The 22,034-nt window shown below is 42.5% G+C and overlaps 2 protein-coding genes and 1 long non-coding RNA gene across 3 annotated transcripts in view; 2 read left to right on the top strand and 1 right to left on the bottom strand.

Moving 5' to 3' along the window:
• Positions 1-765: 765 nt before the first annotated feature.
• On the top strand, positions 766-2,455 carry LOC131134232 (alpha-(1,3)-fucosyltransferase 4-like). Its single transcript, XM_058079271.2, has one exon. The coding sequence runs from the start codon at positions 956-958 to the stop codon at positions 2,048-2,050; it is 1,095 nt and encodes a 364-aa protein (XP_057935254.2). The 5' UTR covers positions 766-955; the 3' UTR covers positions 2,051-2,455.
• Positions 2,456-7,861: 5,406 nt separating this feature from the next.
• Positions 7,862-22,034, bottom strand: part of LOC131134230 (uncharacterized) — a 31,974-nt gene continuing 17,801 nt past the window's right edge. The window contains exons 6-14 of the mRNA XM_078792911.1: positions 17,089-17,187; positions 16,770-16,904; positions 11,938-11,990; positions 11,023-11,085; positions 10,668-10,703; positions 10,546-10,590; positions 10,386-10,470; positions 8,899-9,027; positions 7,862-8,648 (exon numbers count right to left, since the gene is read on the bottom strand). Coding sequence (XP_078649037.1) covers positions 8,900-9,027; positions 10,386-10,470; positions 10,546-10,590; positions 10,668-10,703; positions 11,023-11,085; positions 11,938-11,990; positions 16,770-16,904; positions 17,089-17,187 — 644 coding nt within the window. The 3' untranslated portion in view covers positions 7,862-8,648; position 8,899. The remainder of the gene's footprint in view (positions 8,649-8,898; positions 9,028-10,385; positions 10,471-10,545; positions 10,591-10,667; positions 10,704-11,022; positions 11,086-11,937; positions 11,991-16,769; positions 16,905-17,088; positions 17,188-22,034) is intronic.
• Positions 17,451-22,027, top strand: LOC144899666 (uncharacterized). Its single transcript, XR_013627997.1, has 2 exons — positions 17,451-18,009; positions 21,752-22,027. It is a non-coding gene; the product is annotated as an uncharacterized LOC144899666 (long non-coding RNA).

Below are 22,034 nucleotides of genomic sequence, written 5' to 3'. Positions count from 1 at the left end.
AATAATAATAAAATGAAATTATTTTTTTATTCATTATTTTATTTATTCATTTTAAAATGAATTATTTAAAAATAATAAAATGAATTACTGACCTTCATTAGGGGAGTGGAATTAATTATTTTTATCAGCAGGATTATTATATCAGTCTTACTTTTATTTAAGGATTATTATACAAAAAAGTGGTTTAGTGAAATATTTCTATAATAATAATAATAATAATAAAAATACATTAAACCAAATAAGAATATTTAATGTTATACATTATTTTTTATCAGTACTATATTGATTAGTATCTTAAAAGAAAGCCTATAAATTCTATTCAAATGTTTATAGTTTTTATTCATATATATAACTAATATGAACAATTAAAAATAGGTTCTAACACATTTTAAGGCTTGTTTTAATTCAAAATTATCATTGAAAAATATTGTATAAATTGATAAAATATTACTTTGTTGCACACAATGAAATTCTAAAAAATCTACTTATTTTTTTAAATTGTATTACTATTTTTAATGTAATTTTAGAGTACACAATATGGGTAATATGGTAAAATAATGCAATAATGTAGTGGACTACAGTACTATGGATCTATTATTGAAGTCTAAATTGTTGCTACCTTTTCCATGGATGACCAAAACACCCCAGTAATAATCCACTGTACCCTTAAAGATACAATGATGTACTTTGTATTTTGAAATACACAGTATAACGTCATTTATTGGTGCCAGCGGTTGTTTACCCAGTCTAAAAGAGGCTGAGAGGCCGGGTACAAAAGCCTCTTTCACCGGTATGAGGAACCCTGAAGAACCCTGCCACGTCAAAACGGGAGAAAAAAAAAGGTGTGAGCAAACAGGACCAGATCCAAGCGTTACTGGAGGACTGAGGGACATCTAGAGGGACATCAATGCCATGAAGACTACTCCATCCGGGTTCTAGTAGAGTTCTGGCACCCATGGGAGTTGGGTGTCGATCAAACAGACGCTTAAATTGGTCCAAAAAAGATGTTTTTTTCCGTGTATCCTGCACCGTGGCAGCTTTGTTCGCTTTTCTCTTCCTGCTCGGGGTTTGTTTACGCCATTTGCCGGAACCGCTCCCGCTGCAACACCGCAGTGTTTCCGGTTCCAAGCGGGAGGTAACGCTTTTGATTTGGACTCATCCCTTCGGCCGGTACCGGGAACTTCCGGATTGTTCCGCGCTTTACGACATCGACGGCTGCGTGGTGACGGATGACGAGCGCGCGTACACTCACGCGGACGCAGTGGTGGTGCACCACCGTGACGTCGCTACCGGAAGTGCCAAGCTGCCCCCTGAACCTCGCCCCGATGGGCAGAAGTGGGTGTGGTTGAACTATGAATCTCCAGTGCACACCCCGGCTCTGTGGAGCATGGAGGGGGTCTTCAACCTCACCATGAGCTACCGCGCAGACTCGGACATCTTCCTCCCATACGGGTACCTGGTCCCGGAAGGGGTCCAGAAGCATGGTGGCCACCCACTCCAAGTATCGTCTAGATCTCGCCCCCGCCTTGTTGCGTGGGTGGTCAGCAACTGGGTGGAGTCCCACGCCCGTGTGGCCTTCTACCATGAACTCCGCCAACATGTCCAAGTGGACGTGTTTGGCAGAGCGGGGCGGAAGTTACCTGAAGGCAGCATGAGCGTGATTGGACTCGTGAAACGGTACCAGTTCTATCTGGCCCTGGAGAACTCCCAGCACACGGATTACATCACAGAGAAGCTGTGGAACGCCGTGTTGGCTGGCGCTGTGCCTGTAGTTCTGGGTCCAGCTCGGAAAAACTACGAGCGTTTCCTACCCCCCGAGGCCTTCATCCACGTGGACGACTTCCCCACGGTTCAAGGGCTGGCCCGCTACTTGCTGATGCTTAAGCGGGACCCTGCGCACTTGATGCGGCACCTGCGCTGGAGGAGGGACTTCAGTGTGTATCAGCCCGTCTTCTGGACAGAACACTACTGTACGGCCTGCATGGCGGTCAGGAAGAACCGGGGCAGGACTAACATGGTTCAGGACTTGACTCTATGGTTTGAGTCCTAATGATTATTTATCATCTGTTTTAAACATCCTCTATTGTGCAAAAAGTAACAGTAATATGTCGCTAGGATACTGGTGTCAAACTTCAGGTCCGGGGGCCATATGTGGTCGGTGAAAGCCTGGGAATAATGTGTGTCAATAATGAAATTTTGTATTTATTATTTCATTCAGGGGGCGGCACGGCGGTCAAGTGGTTAGCGCGCAGACCTCACAGCGAGGAGACCAGGGTTCAATTCCACCCTCGGCCATCTCTGTGTGGAGTTTGCATGTTCTCCCCGTGCATGTGTGGGTTTTCCTCCCACATTCCAAAAACATGCTAGGTTAATTGGCGACTCCAAATTGTCCATAGGTATGAATGTGAGTGTGAATGGTTGTTTGTCTATATGTGCCCTGTGATTGGCTGGCCACCAGTCCAGGGTGTTCAGTGATTCTAGACAAGCTAGCAAGCTTTAGCCTGCAATTTTTTTCAATTTTTTTTGTACCTCTTATCCTCACGAGGTTCGCGAGGGTTGCTGGAGCCTATCCCAGCTGTCTTCGGGCGAGAGGCGGGGTACACCCTGGACTGGTGGCCAGCCAATCACAGGGCACATATAGACAAACAACCATTCACACTCACATTCATACCTATAGACAATTTGGAGTCACCAATTAACCTAGCATGTTTTTGGAATGTGGGAGGAAACCGGAGAACATGCAAACTCCACACAGAAATGCTGAGGGTGGACTTGAACTCGGGTCTCCTAGCTGTGAGGCCTGCGTGCTAACCACTTGTCCACCATGTTGCCCTGCACATATTTAATATATACAAATTCTGTCGTATTTTTTCATTTGTTTTGCACAAAAACAACCTAAAAGTTAAGTAAGATATGTTTCATGTGTCTTTGTCCCGTCCTCCCATCCTACCCTAACAGCCAATTAGAACAAGATGATGAAAGCAAAGATCTGGCCACCCAAAATGTCCCCGAGGTCGGTCCTACTGTATAGAATCTCTGTTGTGCTTCGTGATTAGAACGAGCCTGCAAGCTGTTAAAGTTACACAAATGGCGTGCGACAACCAGTCGTACCCGATACACTTTCAACCGCTAGTCTGGAACCTCTTTGAACTTCTCAATCTGGCTTTGCTCAAATTTTTCCATCACCGTGTTCCCCTCCCAATTTAATCACTCATTTGCGTTGCTGCTATTTAGACAATAGACTAGTATTGAAAGTACTAGTTTGAGGGAATGGATGGATTTGGAAGCTTGGCATTCCAATGAGGATATTGGCTAATGAGCTGCTAGGAATGGTAGCCGTGACATTTATTTGAAAGCTTAGCAATATAGCTTTACATATACATTAAGTGGATTCCCTGTTGCGTGTTCATGGGATTATGAGGTTGGAGCGGTTCTGGTCCATCTGAGCACATTATTGCTGATAGACTTAAAGTGGTTTGAACAGCTGTGCAGGCTCAATTAATGTGGCGCGACATCGTTGTCCTGCCGAGTGGGGGGAACGTCTGGGAGGGGGGTGGGTTGACGATGTAGAGTGTTAATTTTGTGACAGGGGCGCCGGTTCATAGAGGTGTACATTTCAAACCACCCTGCAGCGCAGCTTCTTTGGAGCAAGTGAAGCAGGCCTTTTTTAGTAGCTTTGCTTTAGCGCTACAGGTCAGTGGCTGGAATACATCAGCAACCTCGGCTAAATCTCATTATAGTCGTCCCTGGTCCATCACTGTTAATTGGGTCCACTAGGATGCAATATTAACAGATGGGATGTTTTCATAGAGCGTACTAAACCTGTTTATGAATTTTTAAATACAGTTTTAGAGCCCTGTAGACATGAAATAACACCCCTACAGTCACCTTTACACACGATTATTTTTTAAATTCACTAATGCACAGGATCACTGCAGGGGCCGCCTCTCATAGCATATAGCAGGGAACTGTACTAATGCCCTGTGATAGCTCATCTTTATGCAAATTTATGCAAATTTTGTCCCGTTGTATTCATTCATTAATTCGTTTTCTACCGCTTATCCTCACAAGGGTCACAGGGGTGCTGGAGCCTATCCCAGCTGTCTTTGGGCGAGAGGCGGGGTACACCCTGGACTGGTGGCCAGCCAATCACAGGGCACATATAGACAAACAACCATTCACACTCACATTCATACCTATGGACAATTTGGAGTCGCCAATTAACCTAGCATGTTTTTGGAATGTGGGAGGAAACCGGAGTACCCGGAGAAAACCCACGTATGCACGGGGAGAACATGCAAACTTCACACAGAGATGGCCGAGGGTGGAATTGAACACTGGTCTCCTAGCTGTGAGGTTTACGCGCTAACCACTCAACCGCTGTGCAGCCCATAATGCCTCATATTTCAAATTCAATTCACTAGCAAGATCTCATAGTGTATATACTGGTCATATATTTCATATTTTATATTATCTTGTAAATTGTATTTGTATGTAATACTGGGTAAAATTGTTAATTTGTTAGTACTTTTAGGTTGTTTATATTTTACTGTTTAATTGGCTCTGTCCTCATTGCTGCTGTGCAATTTGAGCCATTTGAGGGATGAATAAAGACTATTATTATCTTATCTTATCTGACACAAAGATTTTGTGCATTTTAAGCAGTAGATACACAAAAGAAAATAAAAATATTGATATAATATTTGAATATAGATTTGAACCTTTGTCAGAGCATTTTATGTCCTTTCCATCACTTGCAATCACACAAGGTCATTGATGACACAGGAAGTGTTACATATACATTAAATCCGGACATGTACTCTCAAGCTTTACCTTCAGTTTACCAGGAAGTCACCCTGACAAGACGATTTCCACGGTCTTTGACGCCGAATACAAAATCAGTGGATATGATTTTGTTGCACAGCCACGGTCGTGAGAGAGAGAAAGAGGAGGTTAATATGGTTAAAAAAGCAAAAAAAAAAAATGCATGCAGATGTTAAACTACAGAACATTAAAAAAAAAAGAGTATGAAAACAGTAACTTGTCCTTCTGCGGGATTAAATATTAGCTGACAAGTTTCCAGGGGCTGAGGTGAGTCGTTGCTTAGCAACAAGGTGAAATATTGGATTTATCAATATGAGAAGGCGATTTAAAGGTATAGTATCCATACTGTTCTACAGGATAAAAAGGGTGCTATGATGAATACTTAAGAATCTATTCAATATAAAGCTCTTAACTACCAGTTTCCTTTTCCGGGCCTTCTTTTTTTTTTTTTTTTTTTTTAAACTTGAGTGCCATTCATAACCTACATGGCCGCCGGGCTCGAGACACAGTAATCTCATTTGTACAGCAACAGATGTTTCTCTTAAAAACATCCGTTGACTGGGGAGTAAAAAAGTCTGCCTGGCGTTCTCTCAGGAGATGAAAGCGGCGCGTCTAATCACGGTGTCACATTGCGAGACATATTGACTTACAGCACGTTTTACTCTGTAGTCAAACATAAACAAGTCTCCCTCTATATGTCTTTCACGTAGTATATATATATATATATACTGTATATGGATGTATACATCATGAAGTTTTCATGTTCTCATATATACGCAAAAGGGGTTTGAGCCCATGCATATGAAAGCAGTGCTCTGGACAAATAAACAGCACAGTAATCTGACGGCTGGTTTCCCATGGCTGTGTCTCACTGGCCCGTGGACCTTCCACTCTGTCTCACTGATGGCTCCTGTGTGATTGCAATCATCCATCTTACTGTCAACGGCAACAAAAAAAGGGCAAGAAAGGGGAAATCACACACACACACTTCCTCAGTCTCGCTCCCTCGTGTCCAGCAAACAAGCTGTGAGCAGAGGTAACGTATAAACCTTTCACAATTGGCTTTACATAGACATAGAGTGTGTGTGTGTGTGTGTGTGTGTGTGAGCACATACGGTCATTCGCCGGGAACATGAGTGGGCGTGCATCTCTTGGTTCGTCTGTGGCTGCCCCATTATACTGCATGATCAGTCACTGGAGTGTACATGGGGGTAGCAGGAGGTGGTGAGAGAGGGAGGGAGGGAGGGAGGGAGCGGAGGGGGGACATGTCTGATCTTGCAGCTGATCAAAAGCACCAGAGACTTGTTCCCTTGTGGCCATGCAAGCAGGGCCTCATATCAACATGTCTCTGTTCAGTAGACAGGAAAAACAAGAAGGGGGGGAGACATGGGCGGGGGGGGTGGATTGGCAAGAAACATGCAGGCAAAAAGCACCAGATGAAAGGATGCTAAAGGGGGGGCAGAGTACAATATACGGCAATGATACATAACTACACTTATGCATGTTGTCTCTCTGATTAAGCCTATTAAGAGAGGCGGTGTTGTTGGGTGCTTTAGATCGGGGGTGTCCATGACGGGAGGGTAGTGTGGGCTGATTGCATGTGTCTTACCCGGGGTGTCATCACAAACAACACAAAACATTTAAAGTTTAACAACGCATTCATTAGGGTGCTGCAATGACGTCAGCCTCTGTCTTGGCTCTAGGAAACCTCTGACTCCCTTTGATGGACAGAGGCACCATTGCAGCACCATCCATCCATTATCTGTGCTCCTTATCCTATGATGAAATGTATATTTATTTGGTACACATTTTTTAGTGTTAAGTTACTGTGTGATGAGTTTAGTGTTCTTTGTAAAATGACACCGTGAGTCAGAGTGTCATTTATTTTCTATACCGCTTATCGTCACGATGCTGGAGCCTATCCCAGCTGTCTTCGGGCGAGAGGTGGGGTACACTCTGGACTGGTGGCCAGCCAATCACAGGGCACATATAGACAAACAACCATTCACACTCACATTCATACCTATGGACAATTTGGAATCGCCAATTAACCTAGCATGTTTTTGGAATGTGGGAGGAAACCGGAGTACCCGGAGAAAACCCACGCATAGAGAGAACATGCCCGAGGGTGGAATTGAACTAGCTGTGTGGCATGCACGCTAACCACTCAGTCACCGTGCAGCCGCAAGAGTGTCAGAGTGTTCTATTGAGTCATGGGTACTTCCTGCAATTTGCAATGGGTTGAGAAGCTCGTTTTGAGTTTTTTTTCGTAGCTCGTGATTGGCTCCTGTCACATCCTCATGGATCAGTTGCCATCACACGGCCTGTGATGTAATTATATGTAAATCAGCTGTTCACCCCAAATAGAAAATGAATAAGGTGTTTGGATGTCAGGACAAATCAATCACCCTTCGGCTTGGAGAATTCTTTACTTGAGGAACGGTACCTTCAATATAAAAATGATCTATTAAAAGTACATCATTGTGTAAAACATTTGGCCCATTTGGAGTAATACACTCACTGGACACATCATTTGAGGTATTCATACAGTATATTATGCTGGTGTAGACAGGTTGATTTAATTAGCTCAGTGAGAGAGGTATAATATTAGATGCGGTAATAAACCAACTGGTGGGTCCGGACACTAAAGTGGGTTGTGGACTGCTTGTCAAACATAAAAAAAATAATAATAATTACTTACTAATATATATAAATATATATTATATATATAAATTTTAAGCTGTTTATTTCATATGTGCTAATAAGTGTGTATATATATATGAGGACAAGCGGCATAAAAAAAATATATATATATCGCTTGAATATATATATATATATTTAAAAAAATATATATATATATATATCGCTTGAATATATATATAGTATATATATATATATATATATTTTAAGCTTTTTATTTAATACAATATATATATATATGAGGACAAGTGGCATAGAAAATAAATAGATATTTATTCTTTTCATACAGTATTTAGTCCTATTTGATTTTTTTTTGCATTATTCTTGTTATTATTATTGTTGCTCCTCCTAAAGTTCTTAATTCAAGCACGAGTACATTTTACACATGTAATTATGTGTATTTATATTTGAAAAGGTTTCTTAATTTAAAAAAAAGTGGGTAACCATGCGGCTAGATAAACATGGGAAAAGGTGAGTACCAGGACGAGACCAATTGAGAATCCTTGTGTACCTAATGAAGTGTCCAGTGAGTGTATTTCCAGCATTATTGTTCCTGATGATGACTTCAAATTAAAATGTGTATACCCCATTTGAGTGGTCATATTCTACTGCACTAGCTTGAATAAAATAAAGAAAAACACCCATTTTCAAACCCAAGTTGGTGCCTTGGAAATACAGGCTCACTGTGCCATTGTATGGATTATTTGTAACTGTAACAGTAACAGCAGAAGCAAAACAACAACCAAAAATGCTCACCGTTTTCTCTTAACATGATATTGTCACATTTCACAGGCGTTTATGAAGATGTTAGCCTGTCAGGTTGTGTGAAAGCAAGAAGGAGACCATTTCTCTCTCTTGTTTTCCAGATGTGCACTCTCAGTTTAAACAGGCACCGCTGGAAGCGTGTCACGTCTTACCTCAGCTTTAACGAGGCAGAGTAAAGCAGAAATATGTTTGACAGGCCGACATGGGATGACCCCCGAGGACAGTCCAAGAAATTGTTCGACACTAAACAGAATAGTTTTTGGGTCCGGGTTCTCAGGAACTGGTCTATTGCAGCCTGGGGATCTTTGCGAGTGGAGCACAAGCCAGGAAAGTCATGTGTTTACTAGGCTGTCTTTTATCTGTGGAAAGAAAGAAGCAAAGACCCTCATAACAGTTTATGGGGTTATATTTCACTGTCTGACATCATGTAAGTGCTGCTACTATCCTGCTGCAGCCGGGCCAAAAAGGAACTATGAAGTATCATATCTAACTCACTCAGATGTTTACGGGATTAAAAAAAAAAAAAAAAAAAAAAAAAAGCTGATAAAAATGTGAGAAAAAATGAAACATCCAACCAAGTCAACCAAATGGACTTGACTAAAATATTGCCTTAAAGGGGAACCGGTCTTTGTCCCTCCTGTAGTGTGGGAGCTTGATCAGGTTGCAAGCGCTTGGTCTTTCTGCTTGTGAAGGAAAGGGGGTCCAAAATGGCACCAAAACCAGATCCCTCAGGGTTTTCTGTGCAAGGACAAGAATGTTTCAGTCTTTTTACATGGGAAAGATGCATGCTGAGTTCTTAGAAAATGTACTTCTGCCACATTAAAACGGCACCAAACATGATCTTTCTCTGTTGTGCAGTTGCATCATCAGCTGTTTAAAAAAAAACATGTAAAAGATGTAGAAATACACCTTTAGCATCGGGTGTTCGAGTTGAAAACCCCCCACAAATACAACGCTGCTGTCGACATTTCTCAAATTATAGTTGCACATTACTTACAGACATATCGTTTCCAAAAAGAATATATTGATATTTTATATTTCTTTTAAGCACAATATTTTTTTTTTTAAAAAAGCATATCGTTCATATCGATGTAGACTGGATTTGATGCGGAGGTCTCATATTTCAAGATGGCGCCGCCCGAGTGCAAGCTAGTTAAGTTAGCTCTGTGTCTCCTGCTGCATTTTTAGTGTTTAATAGTGCTTTATTTGTGACTTCCTTATTGTTTTTGTGAATTACCGACCCTTAAGCTAGTGTGCAGCTATGGATGTTCATCTTAATACGTTTGTAGCTTGCTGCTTGCCCCATTGTTGACACTTGGGAGCAGCTGTTAGCATGCCTTGGCTATGCCGAATGATCGGATATTGCCGCGGACATATAGAGTTGGAGAGGCTGCATAGTGGGAGTGAACACCAGGAAAAGACAGTATAAAGGTCTTCAAGGACGTCATCAACTATGTTTACCATGTCATGGGGAACGTGAGATGGAAGCGCTAACAGCGCTAACCCGCTAAATAGGGTGTGTATTACTTTACAGTGAACACATAGGCTGCTTGTATTGTTGTGCGCTCACCATGAATGCCGATCATGTGCTCCAAGATCAGGACTCTCTCAGCCAGGATCTTCAGGGCTTCCCTGAGCTGTGGCACCGTGTCCCCCTTGCAAGCTAGTTATGTTAGCTCTGTGTCTCCTGCTGCGTTTTTAGTGTTTAATAGTGCTTTATTTAGGACTTCCTTATTGTTTTTGTGCCTTACCGCCCCTTTAAACAAATGTGCAGCTATGGATGTTCATCTTAGTACGTTTGTAGCTTGCTGCTTGCCCCATTGTTGACACTCGGGAGCAGCTGTTAGCAGCTGTTAGCATCTCTTGGCTATGCCGAATGACCGGATATATAAATATAGAGGTGGAGAGGCTGCATAGTGGGAGTGAACGACAGGAAAAGACAGTATAAAGGTCTTCAAGGACGTCATCAACCATGTTTACCATGTCATGGGGAACATGAGATGGAAGCGCTAACGGCGCCAACCCGGTAAATAGGGTGTGTATTATTTTACAGTGAACACATAGGCTGCTTGCATTGTTGTGCCTGCATTGCTCACCATGAATGCCGATCATGTGCTCCAAGATCAGGACTCTCTCAGCCAGGATCTTCAGGGCTTCCCTGAGCTGTGGCACCGTGTCCCCCTTGAAGCCAAAACATCGCATCTACTGGGTGAAATGTTCAATGTGGACATGATACGACACCGAGGTGCCTCTTACCTCATTCAAACCTTCACCTGGCTCTCCTTTTGGCCCCGGTGGCCCCTGTGGATAGACAACACAATCGTCTTCATAGCCGTGTGGTTTTTATTCTATATTACACAAAAGGTGAATATACTCACAGCTGGGCCCTGTTCGCCCCTTGCACCGGGAGGCCCCTAATGGAGGAACAAAAGAGAGCAAATATTTTAGCGCCCTTTGGTCTTCATCTCACATGCTCCTCTTCAGTGGACCTGCTGTCTTAAATCATTGCTAGCAGAGGACAAGGATCAGCTTTAAAGGCGGAGGCCCATGCACTAGTGGACCAGGTCTTGGACAGAGTAAAGAGGAGGGGATTAGTCATGGACTGGAGCCGAAGTCTTTGAAGACAAGCCGCTCCACCTTTTAATGCCTTTAAGATCGCATGACAGTGAGGGACACTTTTGACTTTCCGTTATTGTTCCGCCATGTTAAAACAAAAAGCGGTATTAGCCTTACCCTTTCTCCTGCATCACCTTTTGGTCCAATAGACCCAGGATTGCCCTGGACGCCTTCCTTGCCCTTGGGTCAGTAAAACAGAAGAACACATAAGACCACATAGCTTCTGGATTTTAAAAGACCAATACCTAGCGTCACTGAAGATATTTTTTATGTTGATCCAGGTTACTCATTAACTCACTCATTAAAGATTCATTCATTCATTTTCTACCGCTTTTTCCTCACGAGGGTCGCGAGGGGTGCTGGAGCCTATCCCAGCTGTCTTCAGGCGAGAGGCGGGGTACATCTTGGACTGGTCGCCAGCCAATCACAGGGCACATATAGACAAACAACCATTCACACTCACATTCATACCTATGGACAATTTGGAGTCGCCAATTAACCTAGCATGTTTTTGGAATGTGGGAGAAAAAAAAACAAGCATACGCACGGGGGGGAGAACATGCAAACTCCACAAAGAAATGGCAGAGGGTGGACTTGAACTTGGGTCTCCTAGCTGTGAGGCCTGCATGCTAACCATTCAATCACCGTGCAACCCTGCACATATTTAATATATAAAAATTCCATCTTATTTTTTGGACAATTTGGAGTCACCAATTAACCTAGCATGTTTTTGGAATGTGGGAGGAAATCGGAGTACGCGGAAAAAACCCACGCATGCACGGGGAGAACATGCAAACTCCACATAGAGATGGCTGAGGGTGGAATTGAACTCATTAAAGATATTAATAATATACATTTCTGAAACAGTGCGCTTGAAATTGAGTGACATTTAGAATACAGTTCAATGGACAAATATGAATATTACTTTTTCTACCATTATTAGTATTTTTATTTTTCACCATGACTTTTCGAGGCTGAGTCGCACCTCCCTCCCCTGACGGCACGTCACCGCCTAAGCATCATAATACTCACATCTTGCCCTGGCATGCCTGGAATCCCTGCAGGCCCTGTCGGTCCGGGAGGGCCTGTGGAGTTGTTCACAAAACAAATGCATCAATTCTAAAAGAAGACTTGGTCCCATATTATATCATTTCTCAAGAATCAAGTCTCAGATGGTCACGCAATTGTGTATTCGACCAAATCTAGCCTTGATGCCAGGGTTTAAAAATATTTTTTACTAAGCCCTACTGAGAATACGCAGTTTTGTGTGTCTGTAGCTTGATTGCTAATGAGCTGTGTTTTCATATCATATTGTCATCATATCACATTAACAAGTGGCGTAGCTACGGTGCTAACATTATATTCGCATATTAACAAGCAACATCATGCTAGCTGTAGTCGACTGACAGATACTGTAGTCGGTATAACCTTTCAAGACGTGTAGTGAAGCCTGCTTTTATTGACTTATTTTTAAGTGGTGCCCATCGAGACCCTATTCACGGTTGTGTCAGAGTGGGCGTTAAACTAGGAGCAATGATGGGCAAACTGCGGCCCGGGGGCCAGATCTGGCCCACTAAGTGTTTAAATACGGCCCGCCCCTTCTTTCCAAAGTATTTCATTGAAACTTAACATACAACCTGGCATCATGGCTTGAGCCAACCTTTTGATGGTTTAGGTAGCTTTTTTTTTTTGTAATCAATTTGGTTGTTTGGTGTGGTCTGCTGTTTACAAAGTGCACCAGGAAAAAGGGACACAAGCACATATAGCAGTTTGCATGACACTTTAACAGATACAATAATTCCAGATGGACTGTTAGAATTATCTGTATAAAATATATAGTCTGGCACCCCCTTCAATTTTGTTAAATCAAATATATTACTGTTCATTCATTCATTCATTTTCTACCGCTTTTCCTCCTGAGGGTCGCGGGGGGTGCTGGAGCCTATCCCAGCTGTCTTCGGGCGTAAGGCAGGGTACACCCTGGACTGGTGGCCACCCAATCACAGGGCACATATAGACAAATAACCATTCACACTCACATTCGCCAATTAACCTTGCATGTTTTTGGAATGTGGGAGGAAACCGGAGTACCCGGAGAAAACCCACGGGGAGAACATGCAAACTCCACACAGAGATGCCCGAGGGTGGGATTGAACCCTGGTCTCCTTGCTGTGAGGCTAACCCCTAGACCACCGTGCCGCCCTTATATTACTGTTTGAATGTAATTTAAACATCCATTTAGCATAAAGGGAACAATTATTACTATAATAATATAATAATATATTATATATAATAATTATCCCCACCCCTCTGGAACTCTTTGCCCCATTCACTCCGTGCTTGCCCTGACCTTCCCAGTTTCAAAAAACAACTAAAAACCCACCTGATTAAATCTGTTTTAATGTCTAACTTTTTATACCTGACTGCTGTGCCCCGCCCCGCTTCTACTCATGTTTTAACTGTGTATAAATGAATGAATGTTGTATTTTAACATATCTTTTACACTGTTTACATGTTTTTACTCCATTTTTCTGTAAAGTGTTTTTGAGTATTTTGAAAATTATTCCATTATTATTAATTATGGAGCATGTGTCTGCAATACAGGAGCTGTATCAACTGTATTTCTTTGTCGTTACAAAGATAAATGTGTGTCATTTTGACACAGCTCTCGTATCATCTTAAGCGACTGTGGAGGTAATGTCGTGGCTTAGGGATGTTGTTGTTTGTACCTGGAAGGCCAACGGGGCCCGCCGGACCAGGTGGTCCAGATGGATGTATGCGGTCTTCCTCTGGAAAAGAAACACAAAAATACACAAATACATGAAGAAACATATAAAAGTGTGTTTCAATCAAATGGGAGATGCCGAACTTTTGTGGCTATTGTGGAAAAAGATCGACAAAAAATACAGAATGTGATGAAAGGTCACCAAACCCTCAGGGCCCTGATGCTTGTATTGCAATCCTATTATCACAGAATATGGAATATGTACACAGAATGTGTTGCGATGCATTTAAATGTTGTTTCTTTTGTTGTTTTTAAAGCCAGCAGCGGCAGAGCAAGTATACTAGTACTCTGCCATACACACACACACGCGCCCCAATCCAGGTGTATCACATTTCCTCCCAGGGGAGCTCAGTAATCCCAACCTGGGCTCTGTAGCCATTATCCTGTGCAAGCACCTGCACGGATCACTGACAAAATAGAACAAAACAAAAAAAAAACAGTCTAATAGTTTCCTTTCCCACCCCACCCAAGTGTTATATTAAGATTTATGCAAACAAATCCAACAGAGGGCTTGGTTTGAGTCCTGATGATTATTTATCATCTGTTTTAAACATCCTCTATTGTGCAAAAAGTAACATTAATATATGTCGCTAGGATACTGGTGTCAAACTCCAGGCCCGGGGGCCATATGTGGCCGGTGAAAGCCTGGGAATAATGTGTGTCAATAATGAAATTTTGTATTTATTATTTCATTCAGGGGCGGCACGGTGGTCGAGTGGTTAGCGCGCAGACCTCACAGCTAGGAGACCAGGGTTCAATTCCACCCTCGACCATCTCTGTGTGGAGTTTGCTCCGGTTTCCTCCCACATTCCAAAAACATGCTAGGTTAATTGGCGACTCCAAATTGTCCATAGGTATGAATGTGAGTGTGAATGGTTGTTTGTCTATATGTGCCCTGTGATTGGCTGGGGACCAGTCCAGGGTGTACCCCGCCTCTCGCCCAAAGACAGCTGGGATAGGCTCCAGCTCCCCCCCCACTCCCCTTGTGAGGAAAAGCGGTAAAAAATGAATGAATGAATGAAATCTGACAGAAGAAAAGGAAAACCTCAAAGTTCGTCTATGGATTCATGACGGAGGATGATAAGAGTCAACATTTTAGCAGTGATTGACAGGAGCAGCGTGGATGAGCCAAAGCAGCACTCATTAAACGGACTATTACAGACGCTTAGACATGGGATGTTTTCACAGAGGTGGAAGCGGTGCCTCCATCTCAGCGTGGAAGATGTGTTAAGGAAAGCTTGTAAGAGGGAAAAAAAAACAACACGGCCACACTCCCACTTGCTTTCCACTTATTAAACATATGCTCACAATCTCAGCCTGCCCCCATGTTGAGACGACGCTGTTACATTATGGCCTCAGTCCACAGCAGAAAAAAGGAAGAAGCAGATTTTCCTCTGGAACTAATTTTCTTATGTTCCAACCTGGCGCCCCGGCCAAGAAACCTCACATGAGTGGCAGACCATCTCCTCCCTCGCTGGCTCTGAGCCACAGTCTGTTCCCCGAAATGCACACTGTTGTGCTGACAGCTAACAAATTAGGGCCGATTTACAGCCGGTTGTTTCTTTCCCCGAGCTAACATGGTCCCACAGACCCGAATCTGCATTGTTCCAGACCCACAGAGCAGAGAGTCAGACAGCTTAATCAGACACAGTAGGCCACACGAGTGTACCGTGGATGTCTGCTGCCTCCCAGTGGACAAAGTCGGAGTGCAAAATGATATAAAAAAATAATATTGTGGTTTGATATGTTTCTGCGTTTCAGAAATTAATTCATTAGTCATCACTATTTGGGTGACTATGGTATATTATTAGTGAAAACATATTAAAATGCAAGTGATATGTAGTATTCTGGCCACTAGGCAGCATTACTGTCACATGAATGACAAGCTCTCCTTCCATTCTGTGTGGAAGTGGTAACTTTGTGGTTTCTTATTTTGCCCTTCTTATCCACACTGTTTGGAGCCCGAGTTTAGATGAAATAAATTGGAGGCTGCACATGCCTCACAGCTAGGAGACCCGAGTTCAATTCCACCCTAAAAGATGCGCCAACTTACCTTTGTCTTTTTACACCCGAGCTGCCCAGCTGTCATTCTTTAAAAAACAATTTATAATAAAAAGGAACATTGTAGGGCTGCACGGTGGACGAGTGGTTGGCACGCAGGCCTCACAGCTAGGAGACCCAAGTTCAATTCTACTCTCGGCCATTTATGTGTGGAGTTTGCATGTTCTCCCCGTGCATGCGTGGGTTTTCTCCGGGTACTCAGTTTTCCTCCCACATTCCAAAAACATGCTAGGTTAATTGGCGACTCCAAATTGCCCATAGGTATGAATGTGAGTGTGAATGGTTGTTTGTCTATATGTGCCCTGTGATTGGCTGGCCACCAGTCCAGGGTGTACCCCGCCTCTAGTCCAAAGACAGCTGGGATAGGCTCTAGGACCCCGCGTGACCTTTGTGAGGATAAGAGGTACAAAATTAATGAATGAAAAAAATTGCAGGCTAAAGCTTGCTAGCTTGTCTAGAATTCCTGTACACCCTGGACTGGTGGCCAGCCAATCACAGGGCAAATATAGACAAACAACCATTCACACTCACATTCATACCTATGGCCAATTTGGAGTCGCATTTTTTTGTAATGTGGGAGGAAATCGAAGTACCCAGAGAAAACCCATGGGGGGGGGGACTCGAACCCATGATGGGCAAAATCACGTGGAACAAACCGGGTTCGACTGTATTAATGAGGGTGTCTGCCTCGTAAGGTTTGGACCTCCTGTGTGATTTTAACAGTAGCCTTCAGCTCCAGTGTTTTTGGTGGTCTCAAACCAGGCTGCTGTAAAGCGCACGAGGGAACCATTACAGTCAATCTCAGCCAGCACTTCTCTTGTAAAGATGCAAAATACTCTTTGCTAAATGCTAAAGACACTTTGCTAAGTTGAAATACTTCAACAAGCTTTGTTGTGTTTTCGGGTTCCTAAACTGTTTTCCAAACATACGGTTCCTGAATGTTCTGCCAGAATGTAAGAGAACACCACAACAGTATAAAGATTGGAAAAAAAAATGGAATAGCTGAGGATCTCCTCACCTTGACGATCCACTTGAAACACATCCCCCCTCAGGTGTGCAGTAGAAGACCTGGAAGAAGCAGCAGGATGTCCAGGTGGTCCAGGTGGGCCGGGGAGACCCATTTCACCAGGTAAACCTCTCTCTCCTTTCGGTCCTGAACACCAAGAACAATACATAGAAGAAGATCTTAAAAAAAACACACACACATAGCTGACCTGCGAGAGGACAGGCCATTGTATGGAATAATAACATTAGTAATAATGATCTGGAGTGCATGAGAAAGTGATACGGAAAATGTGGTCATTCATTATCAGGTATATTGCACCACACAGTCTTACCGATTGGTCCGGGAAGACCTGATCTACCAGGTGGTCCTGCTGGTCCAGTTGTGCCAGGAGGCCCTGCTGGGCCAATCGGGCCTTGGGGACCTCTTCCTCCTGCTATCTCGCAAGGAGAGGAAGAGTGCGTTATTTTATCTATATAACATGTTTGTCAATATAAACATGTGTAACAAAAGCATAGTAAAAAAACACAGACAAAAAAGTATGAGAGCCATTTTCTTTTTACATTTAAGTCAATAAATGTAAAGTATTAAATCAGGGGTGTCAAACAATCGCACAAAAGGCCCAAACTGTTGGAATAAAGCTGTATATATAATTTAATTACATTGCCTTATATTATCCAAGTTACTATTGCACACATAGAATACACATTTGTATAACTTATATCCAAGTTATTATTGCACACATATATCACACAGTTGTATGATTCATCTTACAGGCACACGATAACGGGATGTCCTTGAGGCACCCGGAACCAGGATGTCTCTTTGAACCATTCATTCCTGTTATCTGAAGAAATGCTTCAATGTTCTCAACCAATTTGTATTGCTCCCCCTCCCCTTAGGATGAGATTCATGTAATAGGGCATACCTAACTTTTAATAAAAGGATGGAGAGCAGAGACTGTTTCAGAGTTGGTTGGAGATTTGTTGCTGAACAGTCTCTGATCTACTCTCCTTGCAAGCCTATATCTCACGTCTTTGTGTCTTCTTTCACAGTTGGTGATGATGTTTTGGGCTTAACCCTAACATTAAATTGGTCCTTCGAGCCGGATTCCAACAGACCTAAGGATTCCAGCGTGGGAGAGAGATCCAGGCAAGTCTGTGGCCACAGCAATCAATACCCTTTCCGGGACTGGTTCCTCCCTCTCGGGCTGGGATCCGACGGTTGACGGAGATCCAGGATCACAGAGGCGTGAGTGAGTACATATTTCACTTAAAAAGGGAATGTGTGAAGTGAAATAAAATACCGGTATTCAAGGGGAGACGAGTTAGGCGATAAGGTATAAAACCCTGACAATTCTAGACTCTATCAGGTACAAAGTCCAGTAAAAGTCCGCGCGAAGGTAGACTCGCTCTGTTGATCGCTCTGTTGAAAGATACAGTTAAGTCTACGCGAGAGGGATAGACTCGCTCTGTTGAAAGATACAGTAAAATCTGTCAGGACGGCGGCGTCCTCTGGCATAAGGTAAACGCGTTAAAGGAGTGTGCATGACAGTGTGTACAGTGTGTATGAGAGTGTAAATGGGAGTAAGATAACCACTAGGTTTCGAACTCCATACCAAACAGTGAGATTGTAAGTGGTGACTTGTTGTGGATGCAAAGGCAAGAATTGTCCGCCCTCACCGGGGTAGAAGCTTGACAATTACCACAATAAGACGTTAATCACCACCTCACTACGAACATCCCCAACTATTTAGGACTCCCTAGGAGCACTCATCATAGTTGGGACCAAATTGTCAAAATGGGAAAAGGGCAAAGTAAACAACGTAAAAAGGTAATAGACAATTTAGAATGTAAGGATTGGACAGTGGTAGAGAAACAGGACGCAGAAGCAATAAAACCGCTACCATATTGGATAAAACAATATGATTTTAACGGCAAACTTTCTACGGCGGGAATAAAAGACTTACAGCAAAAAATCAGAAACAAAACAAACTGTAAGGAAAAACAAATGAACAAAGAAGGTATTCAGCATACTTACGTATGGATGAAAATAGCAGGACAGAGAGAGGCAGGTGAAAAAAGAGCAAAGCAGGCTAAAATAGAAAAAGAGGAACAGGAGAGGCAGCAACAGGAGAGAGATAAAAAACAGGAACAAGAATGTAGGGAGCGAGATAAAACAACCATGTTGTTTCACAGAAAAGAAGATGATGAGTATGTAGGGCCGTACAGAGAAGCAAGAGAAATGTTGGACAGAAGGTCACCAAAAGAGGAAGATAATAAACCACCAGTTTATTCTCCTCCTAGTGCAGCTAGTTTACATCCTACTGCACCTACTGCACCAAACGTGCCTTATACTAGATCGCAGGGCAGTGTAGGTGATTGGACAAAGAAAATGGTAACTGGTAGAGAAAACATGTTCTCTTCAGGAACATCTCGTCTACCAGAAGATGTACCTCCACTAGAAGATCTTTGTCCCCTCATTGAATTACCAAACCCCAGAGCAGGTCAAAATGGTGAAGATTTGACAATTAGGGTTTTTAGGACCTGGACAAAAGATGACATCAAGAAGGCCCTTGAAGGGATACCCTCTCCCAAAGAGGACATAGCTGAATGTGTGACTCAAATGGAAAATCTAAGACAATCCTACCATCTGAATGGAACGGAAGTTCAACAGGTCTGGATGACCCTCTTAGGACCTGACTGGTTTCATGTAAAAGGGGGATACACTCCAGCTGATGACGATGGTAGACCATTTGCTCCACATTCTATGGCATTACGCCAGCAACTAGAACCACTCATAGAAAGAGTGATTACTAGATTCCGCAAAAGGGCAAACTACACTGAGATAGGTAGATGCAAACAAAAACCAGACGAGTCTTTTGAGGATTATCGTACCAGATTAGAAAAGGTGTTCAAGGCAAATAGTGGGCTACCATATAGTGATGAGGAAGCGGGGCCCTACAAACAACAATTAAAAAATGCCTTACATGCAGGAGCAAGAACAGAAATTAGTCAGTGGGTGGCTAAACATTACATAACTTTACCATCGGGTAGCCTAGATGACTACATAACGCATGCTACTCATGCTGAAAAAGTGACTAAAAGTAAACAAAAAAAGGAAGTGCAGGACACCTTCCACGTGGGGGAAAGTGAGATATACTACCAAAAGAACGTGAACAGGGGAAGAAGGTGAAGAATTAACGATTAAGGTTTTTCGACTAAATTAGATGCTGTTGCTCGCGCAATGCCACATTGCGTTAGAGCGGTGGTTGCGGCTTCCTTGGCAGTGACATCAAGTGCGGATGTGGTTCTCTTTCACCCTTTAGTGTTGAAAGTACCACATGCTGTTTCCGCTTTGCTACTACAGACCAAGATGACATTTTTGTCGCCTGCGAGGCATTTATCATGCATGTCTATTCTGTTGTCACAACCCCATTTGACAATAGAAAGGTGCACAGCATTAAACCCAGCCACACTCAATCCAACTTGTGAGGATGGGGTGCCTCATGATTGTCAGGCGTTGGCTGAACAAACATCTAAAAGTAGGCCTGATCTGCAGGACACACCCTTGCTTGAGGGTCAGATTTTGTTTGTTGACGGGTCTTCCCGCAAAGATGACTTGGGGAAGACGAGGACAGGTTTTGCTGTGGTTACACGCGATACGGTTCTAAGGGCAGGTGCCTTGCCACAAAGTTTTTCTGCACAGGCAGCTGAGCTTACGGCTCTCACGGAAGCTTGTAAATTAATGAAGGATCAAAATGTCACAATTTACACTGATAGTCAGTACGCTTATGCTACTACCCATATATTTGCCCAATACTGGAGTAACAGGGGTATGGTTACATCTGTGGGGAAACCGGTTACTCATGCTAAACTGTTGACAGAATTATTACATGCCGTACACTTACCCAAAAAATTAGCTATATGCAAATGTGCTGCGCACACCTCAGGAACGGATGACATTTCTTTAGGGAATGCATTCGCTGATAAAATAGCTAAGCAAGCGGCCTTAGGGGAAGTCAAGGTTCTACAGGCTGAAGAAAAGGGTTTGAAACAGGAGGATCAGATTTGTTGTGACTTGCTTCGTGAAAACAATCTCCTAAACAAGAGAGGGACATGTGGCTCAGGAAGGGAGCACAAATATTAGACGGAATATATTGTTGACCCGTTCATAAACCAATCCTACCTAAAAATTTGTTTAAATGGGCTGCTTTATTGAGTCATGGAAAGTCCCATGTCTCAACAGGGGGGATGGTGGGATTAGTAAATACCGTTTATACAACTTATGGATTTACTTCCTATTCAAAAAATTTTTGTAGAGCATGTTTAATTTGCGCTAAACACAATAGCCAAGGCAATATGAGACCAAAACGAGGACAGTTTCCAAAACCAGAATATCCATTCCAACACATACATATGGATTTCATAGAATTAAACCAAAGTGAGGGAAAGAAATACTGTCTAGTAATAATAGATTCATTTTCCAAATGGGTTGAAATATTTCCGACTAAACATCCTGATGCAATAACGGTAGCCAAAGCATTATGTAAAGAGATAATACCTAGATACGGCATACCAGAAAGAATATACAGCGATAACGGATCACATTTTGTAAATCAAATACTGGATAATATTGGGAAAGCATTCCATATAGATTTAAAACGACACTGTGCATATCACCCACAAAGTGCAGGTTTAGTTGAAAGAATGAATGGAACGATTAAAAATAGACTGAAAAAATGTATGGAAGAAACAAAAAGACCATGGACACAGTGTTTAGACTTGGTAAAATTACACATTAATATAACAAGTGTGACTGGATTAACGCCTTATGAAATGTTATTTGGTAGACCATACAGATTACCTTATTTTAAAAATGAATGGGAAACAAGCGATGATAGTAATCTAGCAGACTATATGAGAAAAGTACTGCATAATATTAAACGTGAAAATGAATCACTTATTGAAGACAACAAAACGTCCGTGTTTCCACAGGATGACCAACTGGTAGAACCAGGAGACTGGGTTCTGATTAAAAGCATCAAGAAGAAACATTGGCATTCACCAAAGTGGGAAGGCCCATATCAAGTGTTATTGACAACTCCAACAGCACTTAAAATAGCGGAAAGGGGTTCTTGGGTTCATTTAACTCATTGCAAAAAGGTTCTAAAGTATGACTAAATTAACTGTTCCTATCGTCAAATTCAGTGTAGGAATTACATTGTAGAACTCGTCATATAAAAGAAAAAAAAAAAAAAAAAGGCATAAAAAGATAATA

The sequence above is a fragment of the Doryrhamphus excisus genome, linkage group LG8 (assembly GCF_037039965.1).
Source record: "Doryrhamphus excisus strain RoL-2023G ecotype Guam linkage group LG8, RoL_Dexc_Guam_v1.1, whole genome shotgun sequence".
NCBI lineage: Eukaryota > Metazoa > Chordata > Actinopteri > Syngnathiformes > Syngnathidae > Doryrhamphus > Doryrhamphus excisus.
The sequence above is the reverse complement of the archived record's forward strand: the minus strand, read 5'-3'. Positions and strand labels throughout refer to the sequence as shown.